General features: G+C 40.3%; 1 protein-coding gene across 1 annotated transcript; it reads right to left on the bottom strand.

Annotated features, from left to right (window-relative positions):
• Positions 1-1,515: 1,515 nt before the first annotated feature.
• ap2m1a (adaptor related protein complex 2 subunit mu 1a) lies at positions 1,516-17,494 on the bottom strand. Its single transcript, XM_060928046.1, has 12 exons — positions 17,390-17,494; positions 14,322-14,440; positions 13,094-13,359; positions 12,588-12,670; positions 12,080-12,085; positions 11,849-11,984; positions 9,023-9,167; positions 4,544-4,666; positions 4,327-4,462; positions 4,135-4,232; positions 3,937-4,048; positions 1,516-2,094 (listed from the first exon to the last, which is right to left on the bottom strand). The coding sequence occupies exons 2-12, from the start codon at positions 14,393-14,395 to the stop codon at positions 1,960-1,962; spliced, it is 1,314 nt and encodes a 437-aa protein (XP_060784029.1). The 5' UTR covers positions 14,396-14,440; positions 17,390-17,494; the 3' UTR covers positions 1,516-1,959.
• Positions 17,495-20,745: the final 3,251 nt, after the last annotated feature.

Below are 20,745 nucleotides of genomic sequence, written 5' to 3'. Positions count from 1 at the left end.
CTTTTGCGTTTTTGTTTTATACCGTCCCCGTGTAAAGTGGGCCTCAGGGAGCGCCCAGCCACCCTGCGAAGGAAACTCATTTCGGCCGCTTGTATCCGCGATCTTGTTCTTTCGGTCATTACCCAAAGCTCATGACCATAGGTGAGAGTCGGAACGCAGACCGACCGGTAAATTGAGAGCTTCGCCTTTTGGCTCAGCTCCTTCTTCACCACGACGGACCGGTAAAGCGACCGCATCACTGCGGAGGCTGCACCAATCCGCCTGTCGATCTCACGCTCCATCCTTCCCTCACTCATGAACAAGATCCCGAGATACTTAAACTCCTCCACTTGAGGCAGGGCAAGCCACCCTTTTCCAGTCGAGAACCATGGCCTCGGACTTGGAGGTGCTGATTCTCATCCCAGCCGCTTCACACTCGACCGCAAACCGCCCCAGTGCATGCTGCAGGTCCTGGTTTGAAGAAGCCAACAGGACATCATCATCCGCAAAAAGCAGAGATGAAATCCTGTGGTTCCCAAACAGGATTCCTTCCGGCCCCTGGCTGCGCCTAGAAATTCTGTCCATAAAAATTATGAACAGAACCAGTGACAAAGGGCAGCCCTGCCGGAGTCCAACATGCACTGATACATGATAATGTAAAAAAATATATATATATATATATATATATATATATATATATATATATATATATATATAAATAAAATTAATGGCATTTAGCAGATGCTCTTATGCAGAGTGATGGACCACACCCAGAGCAGCGTGGAGAGCAGTTGGGGATGAGGTGCCTTACTCAAGGGCCCAATCACCTTTAGGTCAGGGCTTCATATAGAATTCATATGTTGTTACGCTGTATGACTGTACAAACAATTCATTTTGAGAAAAATATATTTAAAAAATGGAACCCCAATAAAATTATTGTAAAAATAAAGATTGATTAGCAAGAAGTTAATATTTTAGTATGAGAAGGAGCCGCCTTTATTTGGTCACATCTACACAAAGCACAGTGAAATTCCTCCTTTGCATTTAACCCATCTGAAGCAGCGCGCACACACACACACACAGCAACCAGTTAGGGTCCTTGCTCAAGGGCACTTCAGCCATGATACAGAAGGAGAAAAAGGGTGTGTATTCGCTCGATTACTCACCCCCCCCCACACACACACTTTTCCTGTCGGTCCTGGGAATCAACTCCAAGAAGGCTGCTTCTCTACCCTTCAGGCCAAGGCTACTCCTAATTAATTAATTCAGGTAATTATTAAACCTTTTAAAACTTAATCTTTAATCACAAATGGAACTGTTTGTATGGAGTGAAGCAGATATCACTTAATGTGTTTTTAGTGAAGTCTTGAACTTTGAGTGATACCCACTTGCTCTAATCCAGGTGCAGTTAGTATCTTATTTTATATACGAGGCTGTTACTCCTCAGAACAGTGACCTGTAGAGTCGGTGTTAGAGATTTAACAAGCGAGAGTTTTATGGTTAGCCCTGTAGGAGCAGAGAGGAATAAAACACACAGTTCCCCCTTTTTTTTTTTTAGTATATTTATATACACTTACTGTTACAGTGAGATCAGACACAGCGAGAGAGAAAACAAACATCACATCGATCCTCACAGCACCGCACCGCTTCCTCCTTCACCCTACACACTGAGGAAAGTCAGGGTCGTGTCCCAAACGCCAGCGATTCATTCGAACAAACTCATCAGTAAGAACACCGGTTCCTTTGCAGTGTATAATCAGCACGCTGGCTGTGTATGAGGATGTTGACTCGCATCTGGGACACACCCTGATCACGATGCAGTGCTGTAACCTTCACACTCCACCCCTCTCTCTCTGCTCTGTAATAACTGGTCATACACACAGGACATGTTCACATTTGCATAATTTCTCTACTGATTTGTTTAATTCAGCCACCTATCTCAGACGGAAGGTGTGGGGCAGGAGACGGCTGGTCACGTGGTCAGCAGCGCGTCTCGTAGATGCCGCTGCGGCCGATGTATCGAACCCATTTGATGACATCGTGGTCGCTGTAGTTCAGCTTGGACTCGAACACCTTCAGGTAGCGAACCTTCAGACCGGACGGAGCGAACGGCACCTGAGACACAAAGCGTACAAATAATTATCATTTCTTATTTACACATCATCCAGGATGTGTAGCTACGCTGATCAACTGACTCAAAACATCTGATATCAGAAAATGAAATACGAGACATTTTTGATGACAAGCACCAAGGCTCTCATTAGCATTCTAATTAGATTAAGTGTATTTGTATTAGGGCTGTAACAATATGCGTATCGAAATCGCGATACGCAGAGCCACGATCCGTATCGCGATACAAGAAGGCAGAATCACGGTACACCCTTTCAAACTTCTCAGCCCAAAAACAGAGGCGCTTCCAAACTTCAATTTATGAATACCTGACTTTTTATTTAAATTACATTTTAAACTTACTTAAATTACTTTTTTTTTAAATATCTATTAGTAAGTCATTTTTTCGCTGACCTGCGACAATCTTCTGCGAGTCACGCAACGTCCACACTCGCCACTGGCAGAGCATTCATTTCCTTTAAGCGGTCGCCATTCAGGTTGCGACGCGGGGAGCGAATCTGTAAACAAGCAGCTCATTGGCTGGCTAGGTGTGCCACAAGCCAATCACAATCACTTGACCGGAAAGGCATGCAGTGTTGCCAGATTGGGCAGGTTTAGGTGCTTTTTGGCTGGTTTTGAACATATTTTGGGGTGGAAAACGTTAGCAATATCTGGCAACACTGAAGGCATGTCTGCTTGGGCGGAAGCCTTCTGCGGCAGTTACATTTTGACACGCGAGCAATGTTTCACCATAAAAATTCCGTAATTTCCATCTGTTTTCCGCGATCACAGAAAATCATTGGCCCTATGAGAGTGAGACAGTGAGAGCCCCCCCCCCAAAAAAAAATCTTAACGGATTTACACGATTTGGAAAAATGACTTTTTCAGAACCGAAAAAACCAGAGCTTCCGGCTCAACATGTTTTATTTTGAGAAATAAAACAATCTTTGGATATACATTTGTTCATTTTTGCATACATATTACTCACTCTGCAGCGGTCTGAATTATTTGTTATTAAATAGTTAATGTAAGTAAGTAAATAAGTCAAATTTACTACTTTAAAAGTACATTTAAAAAAAATCGTGGGTGTATCGAATCGTGAGTTGGGTGTATCGTTACAGCCCTAATTTGTATGAATATATTCAAATGGAGTATAAATTTCAAAAAACCCGAGAAGCTGAAAATCGCTTCCATTTCGTAATTAGACAATCATCATTTTATTAAACATATTATAGCCTCATGTTTCAGATTAGTTTATTTCGAAAAAAAAAAAAAGCATTTTCTTCTACTGTGATTTATCACTCGCTCACTGCACAGGGGATAAAACACAGGAAGTGATCCTGTAGGAAATTTAGTACTTAAATACATCACTGAAGATGTACTTCATTCCTTTTTTTTTTTTTTTAGATATAACTTGATGAGAAAATTAATAACTAAATCAGTATAACTATCCCATAAACGTATATATTTATTATGCATGTTCTTTTCTTATGAGGGGCGCTTTTTTTTTTGGAGTCAACTTAAAAAAAAAAAAAAAAGTGCACTAGATCTTAAACTCTGAACCATTGTTCCCTGGAATGATGGAAATAAATCTTCAGAGAATGTGCATTGTATTGAAACAATACTTCCTTCTACATAGAAAGAACGTGAGACTGACGTTTTTACACGATGGATGAAAATGACATTTTAATAAAAAGGCAGAAAATCATAAAAATCGTATCATTTTAAATCCAGATGATTCAAAGTGCAAAAAAAAGTCACACTGATTTTCACCTTATCGAATGGGTGTGCGAGAAAAATCATAATGCAAGTGTTTTGTTTTTAAACAGACATTTTTGTCTCCCTCACCTCAAAGTTCATTGAAATGGGAGGACGAGCCCATTTCTTCTTATCGTTGGTGGGCAGCAGCTCGATCTCAGCGCTGATCTGAGACTCCTTCATTCCAGCCATGCGCTTTATCCTGATCACAAGAGCATCACAAAAACTCAGACACACTCCCTCACACACACACGCCTGAGTCAGAAAGGAACAGAACTCATCACTGACTTCCACACAATGGCGTTCTCGCTGGCCTTGTACTTGGCTTTGCCCTTCATGCAGATCACCTGCACGCCGCTCGTGTTCAGAGGGGTGGGGATGCGAACCTGCAACCAGGAGCAGCTCATCAATGATTTATCATTCAGCAGGATCTCTAAATAAATAAATAAATAAATAAATAAACAAACAAACTGAACTCACCTCAATCTTCTGTGCCAGTAAGGAGGGTTTGAAGTTGGACTTGATGACAACTTTTACCTCCAGCTTGGTGCGTCCGACCTCACGGACCAGCGGAATGACGCGGAACGGCAGGATGATGTCCTTAGTGGTGCGATACCTGCAACGATCCAGGGAGAATTTTACTGGGCTGTAACGGGAGGAAAAACTCTGATCGAGGACGTGTGAAGGTCACGCTAACCTCATGAGCTCGTACTCTCCATCGGGAGGGATGAAACTGATGCTGCGCTCCGAGTCAAACTTGCTCAGACGCACACACTGGTGGAAGGTGCAGTCGTCGATGGCGATGGACTGCTTCCCACTGCTGGAGGGGGAGGGGAAAAAAAAAAAAACACACACACACACACAAGACGCTATAAACATATGACTCAAAGATCTGGACGCACAATCAAGGAACAAAGGCTCATAACACGTAATAAATATCGATTTATACCACAGCGCCTTGAATCTGATTGGTCAGTACTTCCAGGTGCTACATGAGCAACAGGTTTCTATTAATTCGCACGTTCTATTACATTATCGTTTTGTTCACAGGGTGTGCCCAGCGGACGCTCCACATAACCAACTAATAATGAACCAAGTTACCGTTGATGTGGTGACGTTTTTGTTAGGAGACATGGATTTAACATTTTTGAAGCAGTCTCCAGCATTAATGCTTTGCAACAGAAGAATATTCCCAGCACAGGGACGTTTAAAATGAGTCGCGTGGGGCGTCGTGGCTCAGGTGGCTAAGGCGCCATACCATAAATCTGGGGACCCGGGTTCGATTCCAACCCGGTTCATTCATTTCCCGATCCCTCCCTGTCTCTCTCTCCCACTCATTTCCTGTCCTGTCTCTACACTGTCCTATCCAATAAAGGTGAAAAAAAGCCCAAAAAAATCTCTTAAATAAATAAATAAATAAATAAAATGAGTCGCGTTTCCTCAGAGTGAAGAATGACGGGTTATTCAGGGTCTCTGCACATTTCTGACCAGCAAAAATAATACTTTTTAAGACCATTTTAAGACCACTGAGTATAAAAAATAAGACCACTACCGCGGAACAAATACGTACAGTAAAAAAAAAAAAGCACACTCTAGGTTAAGTTCAAAGCATTTTTTTTAATAAATGTGCATCTTCAGTTTACAAAACAGAACATTAGCTGCCTTCTCGATATTTTAATAGTAGGGTACTGCTGTAAACAAACAGTGAGGAAACAAATTGATCTTCAGTTAACAAAACAGAACATTAACTGCTTTCTCAATATTTTAATAGTAGGGTACTGCCATGAACAAACAGTGAGGAAACAAGGAAGTTTGACTACTGATCGAACTGCCTCTGGGGACTGTTGTTGCCCGACTAGCAGCATAGCGCATATGCTTTTCCCCTTTCGAGTGAGCGTCAAGGGCTTTACAGCCCATTGTTGTTAACTTGATGTCTTTCCGACATACCTTACATCTCGCTTCATATTCTGAAGTTGCTGTTGTTAGCCAACTTTTGTATTTTGGCTCCTCAAGCCACTTGTTACTAAACTTGCACTTCCCCATCTCCGTTCATGTTCAAGTTCAACCACTTCTTCCTCGTCTGCTCTACTCTCAATGGTTCTACTACCAGTGTTGGGCACGTTACTTTCAAAAAGTAATTAGTTATAGTTACTAGTTACTTTTCCCAAAAAGTAACTGAGTTAGTAACGGAGTTACTTTGTCATAAAAGTAACTAATTACCAGAGAAAGTAATTATTCCGTTACATTTTGTTCCCCCTCAAAAAAAAAAAATCATTCAATTAGTGTAATCATAATAAAAGTGAATGTTAAATGTGTTTAATGACTGAAATGGACACTTAACAGAACCAATTAGTAATGTTATCTACACTATATTAATATTTTTGTGGGACAATGTGAGATAAGACATCTATCAAATGTAATATATTTCTGTAGTTATTAAAATTGTTACTAATTACTGGCCACTGACAAGGACAAACGCTTTGTTCCTCGACATAATGTGCATTGCACGTAAACACTCTTGCCTTTTATTTCAAGTAATGAAAAGTCCTGGCTGTATTTCCAATGTGAAAGCGCAGTGCTGGGCTGACCGCTCGCCATCGCTGGCTCTTCCGATTGAAAGAGCGCGCAGTAGTGCAGTAGGCGTGGCCTACCTACGTATGTTGTCCAAATCTACTCTGATTGGCTTACTGTGCCGTTGTCTCGCGTCTCCCCGCCCCACACGAAAGCAGAGTAAAGAAAGGCTGAACGAGCAGCGTGCCAGATGAGAACAGCTTTAATAAAGTAACGCATAGTATTTTATTGTAAGTAACGGGAACGGCGTTATAACGATGTAAAAAGTAATTAGTTAGATTACTCGTTACTAAAAAAGTAACACCGTTAGTAACGCCGTTTATTTCTAACGCCGTTATTCCCATCACTGTCTACTACATGGATAAAAGAACACACTGCCCCCTGTGGCGTGGTTCCTGCACTATTAGAACTAGTGCTAGACACACAACGGCTCTTGTGCTACTTGTTCAGCATCTTGATAACAAACGACGCTGGTTGAATAAATAACGTTAGCGCGGAAAATAAATCCAGACATATGGTTTTTTTTTTTCATTTACCGTAGGCTACCCGGATGAAATTTAATACCTCCCATGTGAAATTTAATACCATAGCTCAAAAAATAGCGAAATATAATGCTTTTTAAGACCTTAAAAAACACATATTAAAAATAAGACTTTTTAAGACTTTTTAAGGATCCGCGGAGACCCTGGTTATTGCAGCTATAATGCTATTAAGACGTTCCACAACATTAAACTTAAGGTGCAACAAGTTGTTCGTTAAGAAATTAAACACTAATTATCGTTGTACAGTTGTGCTCAAAATAATAGCAGTGTCTTTAAAAAGGCATGTAAATGTCAAAATTCTTCAAATAAATTGTACTTTAATGAACACAAATGCATTGGGCATACTGCACATTCTATTTCAAAGCAAGAAAATTGGAAAAAGTAATTACATTTCATAATATTTCACAGAAAGTCAAGAAATGTAATGTTCAAAAAAAAATAGCAGTGTTGACATCTTTCTTTGGAAACTCAAAAATGTACCATACAAACTAAGACATTCTTGAAAATTCAACTTTGCTGAGTATCCTAAACTAATATTTGGTTGCATAACCATGGTTTCTGATAACTGCTTCGCATCTGTGGTGCATGGAGTCGAGCAACTTCTGGCAACGGTCAACAGGTATTGCAGCCCAGGTCAATTGTACTACGTTCCACAATTCCTCTGCATTTCTTGCTCTTGCCTCATGAACAGCATTTTTTATGTCAGCCCACAAGTTTTCTATGGGATTGAGGTCCGGGGATTGTGCTGGCCACTCCATTAGTTGGATGCTGTTTGTCTGGAACCATGATTTTGCTCGCTTGCTGGTGTGTTTGGGGTCATTGTCTTGTTGAAACACCCACTTCAAAGGCATTTCCTCACTTCTTCCAGTATCCTGATGTACTCAAACTGATCCATGATCCCTGGTATGCGGTAAATAGGACCAACACCGTAGTATGAAAAACATCCCCATATCATGATGCTTGCACCACCATGCTTAACAGTCTTCACTGTGTACTGTGGCTTGAATTCTGTGTTTGCAGGACGTCTGACAAACTGTCTGTGACCCTTAGACCCAAAAAGAACAATCTTACTTTCATCTGTCCACAAAATATTACGCCATTTCTTTTCAGGCCAGTCAATGTGTTCTTTGGCAAATTGTAGCCGCTTCAGCACATGTCTTTTCTTTAACAATGGGACTTTGCGGGGGCTTCTTGCTGGTAGATTGGCTTCACATAGACATCGTCTGATTGTACCAGTACTCACAGGCAAGTTTAGATCTTCTTTGATCCTCCTGGAGCTGATCATTGGCTGAGCCTTTGCCAGTTTGGTTATTCTCCGATCCATTCGAGAAGTTGTTTTTCTTTTTCTTCCTCGTCTTTCTGGTTTTGGCTGCCATTTTAAAGCGTTTGATATCATTTTAGCCAAACAGCCTATAAGTTCCTGCACTTCTTTGTAGGTTTTCCCCTCTTTTATCCATTTCTTGATTAAAAGCTGCTCTTCATCAGAACAGTGTCTTGAACGACCCATTTTACTTGGTTTTTCAGGACCAATGCAGGACAGCCAGCATATGCAATGTCAGTTGCCTTGATCCTTAAATAAGGACCACCTATTAACACTTTTTTTTCACAAAATCAATGCCCTCCCTAATTGAACTCACCACTGCTATTTTTTTGAACACACCCCTTTCAGCTAATCATTCAATTTCACAGAATCAGTAGCATGCACCGCAGGCCTGTTGGGTCTGTTGGCTTTCTATACCTTTACTATACCCTCCAGAAACTTGCTTGCGGCGTAAAGGTTGAAATTTTAACAAAAACAGTGATTTATCTTGCTACTGTTGAGGGACTGCTATTATTTTGAACATAACTGTATAAGCAGAACAACAACACTGTGAGGGGTAGCGCCATTCTGCTTGCATGTTGTGCTGGATCACAACACTATTTTAGACACTTTTCATACAACAGTGCAGCCTGTACTGTGTTGACTTTTACAGAGCACTTATTTGTTCTTAAATAAATCAGGTTAAACATCTGTCATCGTACAGCCCTGATCCCTCACGCGCCACTGTGCATTTCTTAGTTACCTCTTCCCGGTGTCGTCGCCCGCTCCGGCTTTCCCCTGCTTGTCGATGACGATCTTGTCGTTCATGCCGAACTTGCACTCGGGCATCCCGCTCAAGTAGCTCTTCATCACCACACGGCCCGACACATGCGCGCTCAGCACCTGACCTGCAGCAGCATGCGAGCAGAAATACAACACCCGTTCAACACCACCAATACCCCTTCTCTGAACTGTATTAACACGCTTTAAAAACACGCAGTCGTACTGATGTTCGACTGGGATCGCTGTAAGTACAGCTGACGTGTAAACACTCAGATTAGCGTTGCACCTGCTAGCATGTTATGATATTTCTATATCCAAATAAACACTGCTTTAAATAAATAAATAAATATATATATATAGTAGCTTCATCTTTCTTCCTCAGAACATCGTCTCTAAACCAGGAGCAGACTCAGGTAAGGGGCGTGGCCTAAAGTTTAACGCTGGTGTTTGTATGTTAAACGTGATTCAGACAGGGTTCTTACACTTTTTCACCAGCCCCCAACACTAGTTTACATAGCAGCCCCCCTCATGCACAATCACATCATACACATACCTATTTCAAGTCACCATTCACTACACTGTTGCCTCCTTTCTTCACACACACAGACAACTACAGTACTGTACCTCATGCCCCGTCACATCACATATGCAAGTACACACCCACAGTCCATGTTTCCCCAAATATCCAGTCCATCTGTCCCAAACCCATAGCCCATGCTCTCAGCAACCCACCCCCTGCCCAAGCCCATAACTTTGTAATTTGTGCATTACAAGTATTTTGGTACTTTGGCACTATGACCCCCCCCCACATATGCACACAGGCAGACTACTGAAATTTACAGGTGCTTTCACAATAGGCCTATATTGTAATTTAACCATTGCCTAAATTATCTCGTAAATGCGGAAACGAGTTACAATTTGAAGACAACATTGAATGTCTATTTATTTGTGTTCAATCAGTTTAATCAACAACATTTACATCCAAATCCAGCAAGGTCCTCAGGGCCCTACACTGAATATTAAGCATCGCCTAAATGGCATCATAAAAAAATGAAAATAGAGGGTGAAAATCTGAAAAAAGTGGAATGTCTATTTCCATCCCTTTCCTATAAATTTAAGCAAAATAAAATCAATTGTGACATCCAAATTCAGAGAACACACAAGATTAAGAAATGGCTAGGCTAATATGGCTTCACCTATTACAAATTAAGTCTTTTTATCCTTTAAAACGCAAAACTCTCAAGAGTCATAAAACTGAGGATATTATCCAATCCAATATCATTTACCATCTGTACACTCAAAAAAAAAAAAATAAATAAATAAAAAAAACACATCAAACAAGAGCTCCAGGGCTCCAGCATCGTAATTCGCCCCGAGGCGCGCTGCGGCACTCCGCTTAGGTTTCGTTTCTATCCCGGGCTCCAGCCAGACTTTGCACGCCCGTAGCTCGGGCAGGGGAGGTCCCAGCATCCCCAAACTTGACAGCCAGAGTCCTCTGCCCTCCCCCCAAAGAACCAGCGTGGGCAGGGCACGCTAGCCCCACGCCTCAGGACGCAATTCGCCACGGCGCTCCGCTTAGGTTTCGTTTCTATCCCGGGCTCCAGCCCGACTTTCGACGCTCGTAGCTCGGGCAGGGGAGGTCCCAGCATCCCAAAACTTGACGCACCACGCCTAGCACGCTACAACTACTAGCACGTCACGAGGAGGGTGTGGCCAGGGTTGCCAGATGTGACTGATGATTTCCAGCCCAAAAACCGCCTGGAGGCACTAAAACCTGCCTAATTTGAAAACCGCCCAATCTGGCAACACTGGGTCTGGCAGTCAACAGGCATAGCCAGTAGGCTACGCAGACTGCGCTAGACAACATTTCCAAGACAACTCGTGGCGATTTACATTTTAATTTACGGCACATCAATTTTATAAAGATAATCGATGAAACACTAGATAGATTTCCATGACTTTTCCAAAACTTCTGAACAAAATACTTTTTTCCATAACTTTTCCAGGGCCTGGAAATTTAATTTTAAAATTCCAAAACTTTTCCAGGTTTTTCATGACCGTACGAACCCTGTTCAGACTCATTTGATTTTATGTATGTTTAAAATTCCTTTAAGTACATACAGACATACCTGCAGTTAATTAAATGCAAAAAAAAAAAAAACACCCACAAATCTATAAGCATTACTGTCTGGAATGAACTACCATGTCGTAAATGTTTTATATAGTTTTAAATCCAATGTCAATTTTTTTTTTATTTGATCAATTTTTATCAGCAATCACAAAATCCTTTTATTTTGTCTTCGTTTACCTTCTAGTTCATGCTACATTTTATTTTGTACACCCCCTTTTTTGCCACTTGAGTGGACCACAACGGAAATAAAGTGTTTACACATTATTGTGCCATCCATGTATTTTACTAAATAAAACTTCAGTAACGATTAACTGTAAATCCTCTCGGGGTTAATTTAGTTTATGTAGAACTGACTCACTGCGGACTAAAATGTGATTTTATGCACGATATGAAGTATTATTTGTATATAATGCAAATAGTTTCTTATTAATACAATTAATTTTTATTAGCGCGCTTCAGCCTGAAAAAGTTTGATAGTTTATTCCTGGTTTTGAATTTGCTTGAAGTTTATTAACTATAATTTGTAATTAATTATCTATCAATCAATAAATTATGAATCAGAATGTTGATATTTTCCTTCTTGATAATAAAACACTACGTTATTTATCACTCTAATCAGAATCAGTGTATATTGAACACTATGGTCAGTGTGACACCCCTCCCCCGACGTCTCACCCTGCGGGGACATGAGCAGATTGACGCTCTCCAGCACGTCCAGGAAAAGCTCATTGCGGCGGTATTTAATGCCCTCCCGACGCCAGCCGATCTGCCCCGTCACCTGACTGGTGATCTGAGACTGCTCCTCCTTCGTCTGAGGAACAACACAGACAATTAGACCATAACATATACACATCTCTGTCTGTCTGTCTGTCTCTCTCTCTCTCTCTCTCACACACACACACTTACCTGATGCTGCAATGATCCAAGTCCAAAACACACAGCATGAAAAAAAGAGAGGAAAAAAAAAAAGGTGAGTGTTACATTATAAAGTGAAAACGCACACTCCATGATTACACACTGCATATAAAACTCTACACTGTTCACTAAAGTGTCACACAAATCACACCACACTTCTTCCTTCTTCTTTCCATTTTCACATCTCTTCTCTTTTGCTTTCTCCAATGTACTTTTTTCATTTTACTTTCAATTTCATTCTCTTTGTCCCCCCCAACACATAGCCCTTCTTTCTCTGCTTTTCCTCATGAGCTTTACTTCTTCACATCATCTCTCTCTTTACGCTTTCATGTGCGTTGTTCTGTTCTTTAGCATCGACTCTGCTGTGATGACAGATGCCTAAACTCTTACTGAGGCTTGTCGTCATGGTTACGCAGCCATACAGGAAGTGCAGTGATTAGTGAATCCTGACACACGGGTCAACCAGCAGCGAGTGTGTAGTAGGATGGGAGGAGTTTACCTGACCCTTAATGCCCTGCTGAGTGATAAATGTCTTCAGCGCTCCAGTCTCCGAGTTCTGAGGATAGCCAAAATCCAGAATCTCTGCACAGACACACACACACATTCTTCAAACACCTCACCATCATCAGTTCCCTCCTCCCTCCCTTCAGTTCATCTTGCTTGCTTTGCTTCCTTTTTCCTCCTCTTCAGACCTCCCTCCCACATGCCTTTCTTCCTGTTTTATTCTTGCCTCATTTTTTTCTCACTTCCTTCCTTATCTCCCTCCTTTCTTCCTTCAGAGGGAACAAATAAGGTTCCTTCCTTCCTTCCCCCATACCTTTTCTTCCTTCCTACCTCCCTCTCATTTCATTATCCTCCGTCTTATTTTTTTCCAATTATTTCTTTGTTTATTTCCCTTCCCCTCTTCCTCACTCACATATTTCTTTGTCTTCGTTGCTTTCTTCTCTCTCAGTCATTCTTTGATCACACCATCACCTTAACCTTTATTTATTTAAAGGTTATTACCGTCCAGGAGCTCGTAAATGAGGACAAAGTTGTTCTTGATGTTTTCCTCGCTGATCTTGCCGAAGTAGGCTGTCATCACGTCACACATCTTGTAGAGGAACTCGAACACCATGGCGGCGTTGACGTTCTGCTTGGTGACAGCAGCCAGCCAGATGTTTGAGCGCTTCACGTGGAAGAAGCTGGTGCGTGCGATGTTGGTGACGGGAGAGCGCACCTGCTGGCGGGCGTGGATCACGTTCACACGGAACGCGTCCACCGCATTCCTCCTGCGGCCGAGTGGCGAGAGAAACGAAGTGGATCAGAACAAATTTCTCACACTAATCCCTTAATTACTCCTCACTGTCACTAGCAAACATGGCTAGCGGTGTTAATTCAGTTAGCAAGATACGTGATGCTAAATGCTAGCTCGGCTAGCTATTTAAGATCATGCTGAGGTTAGGTGTTTAGCACTACATTACTTCTGTTATTAGCTAATTAAATGAGAGCTCCGCCCCCACTAAACCTGGGACGCTGTTTAATCAGTCGGCCTGAAACCATAATCTTCTCGGCTATCTAAAATATCACACACCGTGATGTTAAACTGCGCTATTGGTCACTCGTACCTTCTTTGGCTTTTTCAACTTTGAAATGAAAAATAATTTGAAGTTAATTAGCACACACATTGTAGATTTTTTTTTTTAAAGATTTTCAGGCTCACACTGAGCCTGACAAACAAATTTCTCACACAAGTTCTGGAGCAGGCTGAACACTAATCCCTTAATTACACACAGAATTAGGCAAGCTGATGGAAACACCTATTCTACTGAACACACCCAAGGATAATCCCTTAAAATAAATGTTTATGAAAGTGTCTGCTAATCTGTGGAATCTGTGCTCATGGGGAGGAAAACATGCTGAAGCAGCTAAATCAGAAACAGCTGCAGGATCTTGTCTGATGTGCACTTCCTGTGCTCCTTCCTGCGTCACTGCTGCAGCAGGACAGCTGCTCCGTATGAGAACAATAGAGGTGATAACTGTGAAAAAGCCCATGGAAGAGCCAGCGTCAGATAAGTCTGATCACAGTCAGAGTTACAGGGTTAGACGTGACGCTCTTTCAGGACCTAATTTTACATAAATAAATAAGTCTTCAACCACAACAACATCTCATTTAAAGTGCTGAAATGAAACGGCGAGAACGGACAACACAAACGTAACCGTAGTCTGAACCGATTTCGCCCAGATAACTCACCCTATGTCATCGCGGTACACACGGGAGATCAGCACCTCTCCCTTGTGATTGTAGATGAACAGTCCTCCAATCATGGTGGCTGCTCCTCACGCTTCACACGCCATGGCGGATTCTGACTCCTGTAAATCAAAATTAATTTAGAAATACGACACTTACATGGCAAGTTAATCCTGATTAAATTCACACCCTAACACGGAGATCAAGTCACACTCTTCGTTCTAAATGGATCTGGAGCGGAGCTACGCAGTTTGACGTGAATTGCTTGAACCAATCATGGCCGATATGCAAATTGCTACAGGAAGACAAGTTAACAAAATACACACACAGGATATTTTGATGTACACTACCGTTCAAAAGTGTGGGGTCACTTTGAAATTTCCTTATTTTTGAAAGAAAAGCACTGTTCTTTTCAATGAAGATCACTTTAAACTAATCAGAAATCCACTCTATACATTGCTAATGTGGTAAATGACTATTCTAGCTGCAAATGTCTGGTTTTTGGTGCAATATCTCCATAGGTGTATAGAGGCCCATTTCCAGCAACTCTCACTCCAGTGTTCTAATGGTACAATGTGTTTGCTCATTGCCTCAGAAGGCTAATGGATGATTAGAAAACCCTTGTACAATCATGTTCGCACAGCTGAAAACAGTTTAGCTCTTTAGAGAAGCTATAAAACTGACCTTCCTTTGAGCAGATTGAGTTTCTGGTGCATCACATTTGTGGGGTCGATTAAATGCTCAAAATGGCCAGAAAAATGTCTTGACGATATTTTCTATTCATTTTACAACTTATGGTGGTAAATAAAAGTGTGACTTTTCATGGAAAACACAAAATTGTCTGGGTGACCCCAAACTTTTGAACAGTAGTGTAACTGAGCCAGCCTGGCAAAAGCTCAAAAGGGGCGTTTCCATGCTCATTTGTAGGGCTGTCCCCGACCAAGGATTTTCTTGGTCGACCAGTGGTCGTGCATTCACTCCGACTAATCGCCCCCCCCCCAAAAAAAGCTGCCCATTTTTACCGGGATACACATCTGTGAGGCTTTACCTGTAATGCTGGGCTGCCGTATCTATGCGCATTTACCACTAACGGCAGGGGTAACCTTCATGCAATTTTCAGCCATGCAGGCATTTTAAAATGGTTATGTTGTCTGATTGCCTGAAATAGGGGACGTACAGGGATGTGTAACTAACAAAATGTTTGAATGTGTCACAAAAATAATCAGAAAGACTGACGGACTCTGAACATGAGGAGGATGCCGTGGAGGAGGCTGGCTCATCGCAATAAAGTGGATGCGCCTGTAGAGAGATTGTAAAACAGTGAGCTGGATAATTTAGCTTTACCAGTAGCCAGTAGGCCTACGTATTGCAATCAAACTTCAGGTTGCAAGGGGTAGGCTAGCTAGGCTAGTAGGCTACTTACATGGTTGAGGTGGTAAAGCATGTTCGTCGTGGAAGAATGAAAGGCGAATGTTTTTTTGCAAATTCTGCACGTAACCCTCTTTGGGTCATCTTTGTTCTTTTCGAAATGATCCCATATTTTAGAGCTCCTTCCAGACATGCTGTCTGCCCGTGTTAAAAAAAATCACCAACAGTAAATTAGTGTCACGACTTCCTTTATCATGCCCGTCAAATTAAAAGCCCTTCAGCCCTTTGACAAGATGCGGCTTTTTTCCCTGCGACCAATTGACCAATGGAATTTTGGTCGGCTAATAATTTTTTGGTCGACTAACGATTAATCGATTGTTTGCCGTCAGGCCTACTCATTTGCATACTCATTAACGTCCTTTTCTTCTTAGTAGCTTCTTAATTTTTAAGAAGAAGTATAAATAATCGTGTGGGGCCGAGTAAAATTAAGGATTAATTTCATGAGTGATTTCGAAGTTTTGAAAATTGCTCGAGTCGCGAATGAGTGAAATTGATCCTTAATTTTACTCGGCCCCATACGATTACTTGTTTATAATATTTAGGGCCAAATTCATACTTCGGAAGCTGTTCAAGTTCACAACATTTGTCATTCACGCTTTCTGAACCAATCAGGGCGTGAGACTATCTTGCACGTTTGAATCAGTTTCTAAAGTGTCTTTCATCGTGATGCAAAAAAACTGCGATCGCACCTTGTCTAACTCGCAGCATTCATACGCCACTAGAGAGGCGTTCATTTGTCTTTCTGCGGCCCATTTCTTAAAACACAAAGCCAAAAATTCGTACTTTTTTTGGTATTTTCATTTTTGCTTGCAGCTTTCAATTGGTTTATCGTTTCTTCGTCGAATATAGCAAAACGTGGCATTGCAGAGTCGGCCATTTTGTTGACAAAATTTGCTCATTTTTGTAACCGTAACCAAGCAACGAACTAGCCAATAGCATTTCAGAAATACGCCCCGCGTTAAGGAAAAAAAGCCCTCCTTGATTGACCAATCAGAATTGAGCAATCTGGCCCCATGTATTATAATCTTTATAAACTGTGGATATCTATCTAATAAGTTGAGTAACTTTTAAATTAAAATTATAAAATTTTACAGAATTTATAGATAGATAGAACAGAACGGAATAAGGTTTCCATCAAAAACATACGAGAAAAATATCTTGCAGTAATATCCTAAAGCAGAGCTGACACGGTAAACTAAACATCTTTAAACAAATTTTAGTTAATTAATTAATTTACGTCACTTCCGGTTAAAAAACCCCGTTAAACTGAACCGGCTAATTAATAAATAAATTACGCCTAACGGTTTAATCGCGATATATTATTCAGGACATGGCGTCCGTCTCTGTGGAAAAACAAAACAAGTGCATTACATATTAATACACCTCCCATTTTATGATCCAGAACATTCCTTTTCACGCTTAATATTCATCATATTCAACTGTTTTTATTTATCATTTATAAACGCTCTCTATCTCCTCAGCCGTGAGAAGTGCACGCGCCAAGTTAGCCACAAGCTAACCAACGACAGATGACGCGATTATGAATATATACATTTTTTTTTATTTGTTTTGCTTAAACTGATTTGTTTAACTTAAATATAATCATATCTCAATAGGATCCACTGGAGTAAGCGCAGAAATACCTGATTTCTGTCTTCTTTAGGAGCTGTTAAAGAATGAACAGAGACATTAGCGCTGTTTTACCTCAGGATGACTCCCTCCCTCAGACTCTGCTTCGGCCTGGAAGTCAGCTGATAGCGCCGGCGTAATGCGCATGCGCTAATGCAAGAACCCGGAAGTAGGGCTGAATTTAATATAGTTAGCCAATACCTATATTAGGGCACTTAGTAGGGCGTGATTTACAGCTTTATGTTCGGATAACTAGTGCACTATATATGCATTTGGGATTTAACCCAAGTCAAAACTTGGGTAGTCTAGTATCAGGCAGTCATTTGTATGTTTGTTTGTTTGTTTACACGGTTATATATTTATTGTGTAAAGATTTGACACTTTTTTAAAACTGCGAACTAAAATTCAAATACAAACATGCATTCTGAGAAATTAATGGGTGAACTAAAAAAACAGTGAATGTAAAATTGATAGCAATGTTATTAATATTATTATATTTATACAATAAATGATTATGAACGTGAGCCTATTCATGTAACAAAACTATATACAATAAATAAGTGTGCTTTGTTATCTTTAATCTTATTTTTGTTGATAACATAAAGATAATGTACACAGTATATTTTCGTACATTTTTGCAGAAAAAAAAGTTTATGAATAATATCCAAGTACTCAACATGTATTAATATAATAATATCCAAGGACAAATTTTTAAATTTATTATTAGTATGATTATATTTATATAAGCCTGTCATTATTATTATTATATTAATGAATGGCTTTGATATTATTATGCTACAAAGATAATTTTATTTCTAACATACAGATAATACATACATATTAGCAAAACTTTTAAATTATAAATTAATTCTTTTGAATAAAATAAACTTCCTACTTTAAAAAAAACACAGTAAAGCTGTAAACTGACTGTTGAGATTTTATATCATGGTTAGATCTTTGTCAAAAAAAGTTAATGTAATATTGTTGTTTAAAATGATTTATATATTTTATAGATACTGTAATGCTGTAGAAAGCACATGACTGGAGGTCGACACTGTGGACGGTGCTGCGGATCAGTAGGATGCAGTGTGTGATGAGTGTGTGGGTTGAAACTATTTTATCCCAACAAAGAGAGATTGTGTGAAATTAAATTCCTCTTGGAGTCACATTACTGAAATTCAGGCTATTGTTTCGAATCAGGGCTTTTATTAGAGTTTAAATTAACACTCAGTCAATAACAAACATAGTCATCATGATCATAGTAAAACAGTTACAGATACACATAAGCAGAATTATTGTCACCGTTCATTAAAATGCATACAAACAAATATATAAAAATTATCAACAAACAATGAGTTATATTTTAACTGAAGCTTATATGGATAGTTTAGTTTTAACACTTTTGTTTTTTAACTTAAAAGCTCCTCTTAAAGAATGTGTATTTTGCATAATTAAATTCTGTGTTGATTTGGATACATGCTTGAGGTCATGACATAGATTTGTAGCTACAAATATAAAGCTCCTGGCAGAAGGCACCAGGTTTTGGACTGAATTAATATGATAGTTGATTTTTCATGATGATGTTCATCTTCATAAGAGCCACAAAACAGCACCAATGCATCAGTCCTGCTTTATATTTTGCACTGGGTATATTTTTGCTGAGAGATATAGATTGGGGAGAAATTTTTATGTGTTTTATTTGTAAATACTTTTGCAAACTCTGTCAATCTTCTGTCAATTTATCACACAGAATCCCAATGAAGTTCATTTCAGTTCCAAAACAAATAAAATCTTCAAATTTGGGGGAGGGAATATTTCTACATGGCACTGAATTTGATCAAAGACTTACAGCTTCTGGAGTCTGAGAGCAATTTAAATGGATTTTCCTCTCAAGTACACATTCTTAATACAACCCCGATTCCAAAAAAGTTGGGACAAAGTACAAATTGTAAATAAAAACGGAATGCAATAATTTACAAATCTCAAAAACTGATATTGTATTCACAATAGAACATAGACAACATATCAAATGTCGAAAGTGAGACATTTTGAAATTTCATGCCAAATATTGGCTCATTTGAAATTTCATGACAGCAACACATCTCAAAAAAGTTGGGACAGGGGCAATAAGAGGCTGGAAAAGTTAAAGGGACAAAAAAGGAACAGCTGGAGGACCAAATTGCAACTCATTAGGTCAATTGGCAATAGGTCATTAACATGACTGGGTATAAAAAGAGCATCTTGGAGTGGCAGCGGCTCTCAGAAGTAAAGATGGGAAGAGGATCACCAATCCCCCTAATTCTGCGCCGACAAATAGTGGAGCAATATCAGAAAGGAGTTCGACAGTGTAAAATTGCAAAGAGTTTGAACATATCATCATCTACAGTGCATAATATCATCAAAAGACTCAGAGAATCTGGAAGAATCTCTGTGCGTAAGGGTCAAGGCCGGAAAACCATACCGGGTGCCCGTGATCTTCGGGCCCTTAGACGGCACTGCATCACATACAGGCATGCTTCTGTATTGGAAATCACAAAATGGGCTCAGGAATATTTCCAGAGAACATTATCTGTGAACACAATTCACCGTGCCATCCGCCGCTGCCAGCTAAAACTCTATAGTTCAAAGAAGAAGCCGTATCTAAACATGATCCAGAAGCGCAGACGTCTTCTCTGGGACAAGGCTCATTTAAAATGGACTGTGGCAAAGTGGAAAACTGTTCTGTGGTCAGACGAATCAAAATTTGAAGTTCTTTATGGAAATCAGGGATGCCGTGTCATTCGGACTAAAGAGGAGAAGGACGACCCGAGTTGTTATCGGCGCTCAGTTCAGAAGCCTGAATCTCTGATGGTACGGGGTTGCATTAGTGCGTGTGGCATGGGCAGCTTACACATCTGGAAAGACACCATCAATGCTGAAAGGTATATCCAGGTTCTAGAGCAACATATGCTCCCATCCAGACGACGTCTCTTTCAGGGAAGACCTTGCATTTTCCAACATGACAATGCCAAACCACATACTGCATCAATTACAGCATCATGGCTGCGTAGAAGAAGGGTCCGGGTACTGAACTGGCCAGCCTGCAGTCCAGATCTTTCACCCATAAAAAACATTTGGCGCATCATAAAACGGAAGATACGACAAAAAAGACCTAAGACAGTTGAGCAACTAGAATCCTACATTAGACAAGAATGGGTTAACATTCCTATCCCTAAACTTGAGCAACTTGTCTCCTCAGTCCCCAGACGTTTACAGACTGTTGTAAAGAGAAAAGGGGATGTCTCACAGTGGGAAACATGGCCTTGTCCCAACTTTTTTGAGATGTGTTGTTGTCATGAAATTTAAAATCACCTAATTTCTCTCTTTAAAT

Source organism: Neoarius graeffei, chromosome 1 (genome assembly GCF_027579695.1).
Source record: "Neoarius graeffei isolate fNeoGra1 chromosome 1, fNeoGra1.pri, whole genome shotgun sequence".
Taxonomy (NCBI): Eukaryota; Metazoa; Chordata; class Actinopteri; order Siluriformes; family Ariidae; genus Neoarius; species Neoarius graeffei.
The sequence above is the reverse complement of the archived record's forward strand: the minus strand, read 5'-3'. Positions and strand labels throughout refer to the sequence as shown.

Coding starts and splice junctions, on each gene's coding strand:
- ap2m1a (XM_060928046.1), bottom strand. CDS start 14,395: ATGATTGGAGGACTGTTCATCTACAATCACAAGGGAGAGGTGCTGATC. Junction 9,168..11,848: donor TCTGCTCATGTCCCCGCAGG/GTGAGACGTCGG, acceptor ATGCTGCTGCAG/GTCAGGTGCTGAGCGCGCAT. Junction 4,049..4,134: donor GAGAACGCCATTGTGTGGAA/GTCAGTGATGAG, acceptor TCTTGTGATCAG/GATAAAGCGCATGGCTGGAA.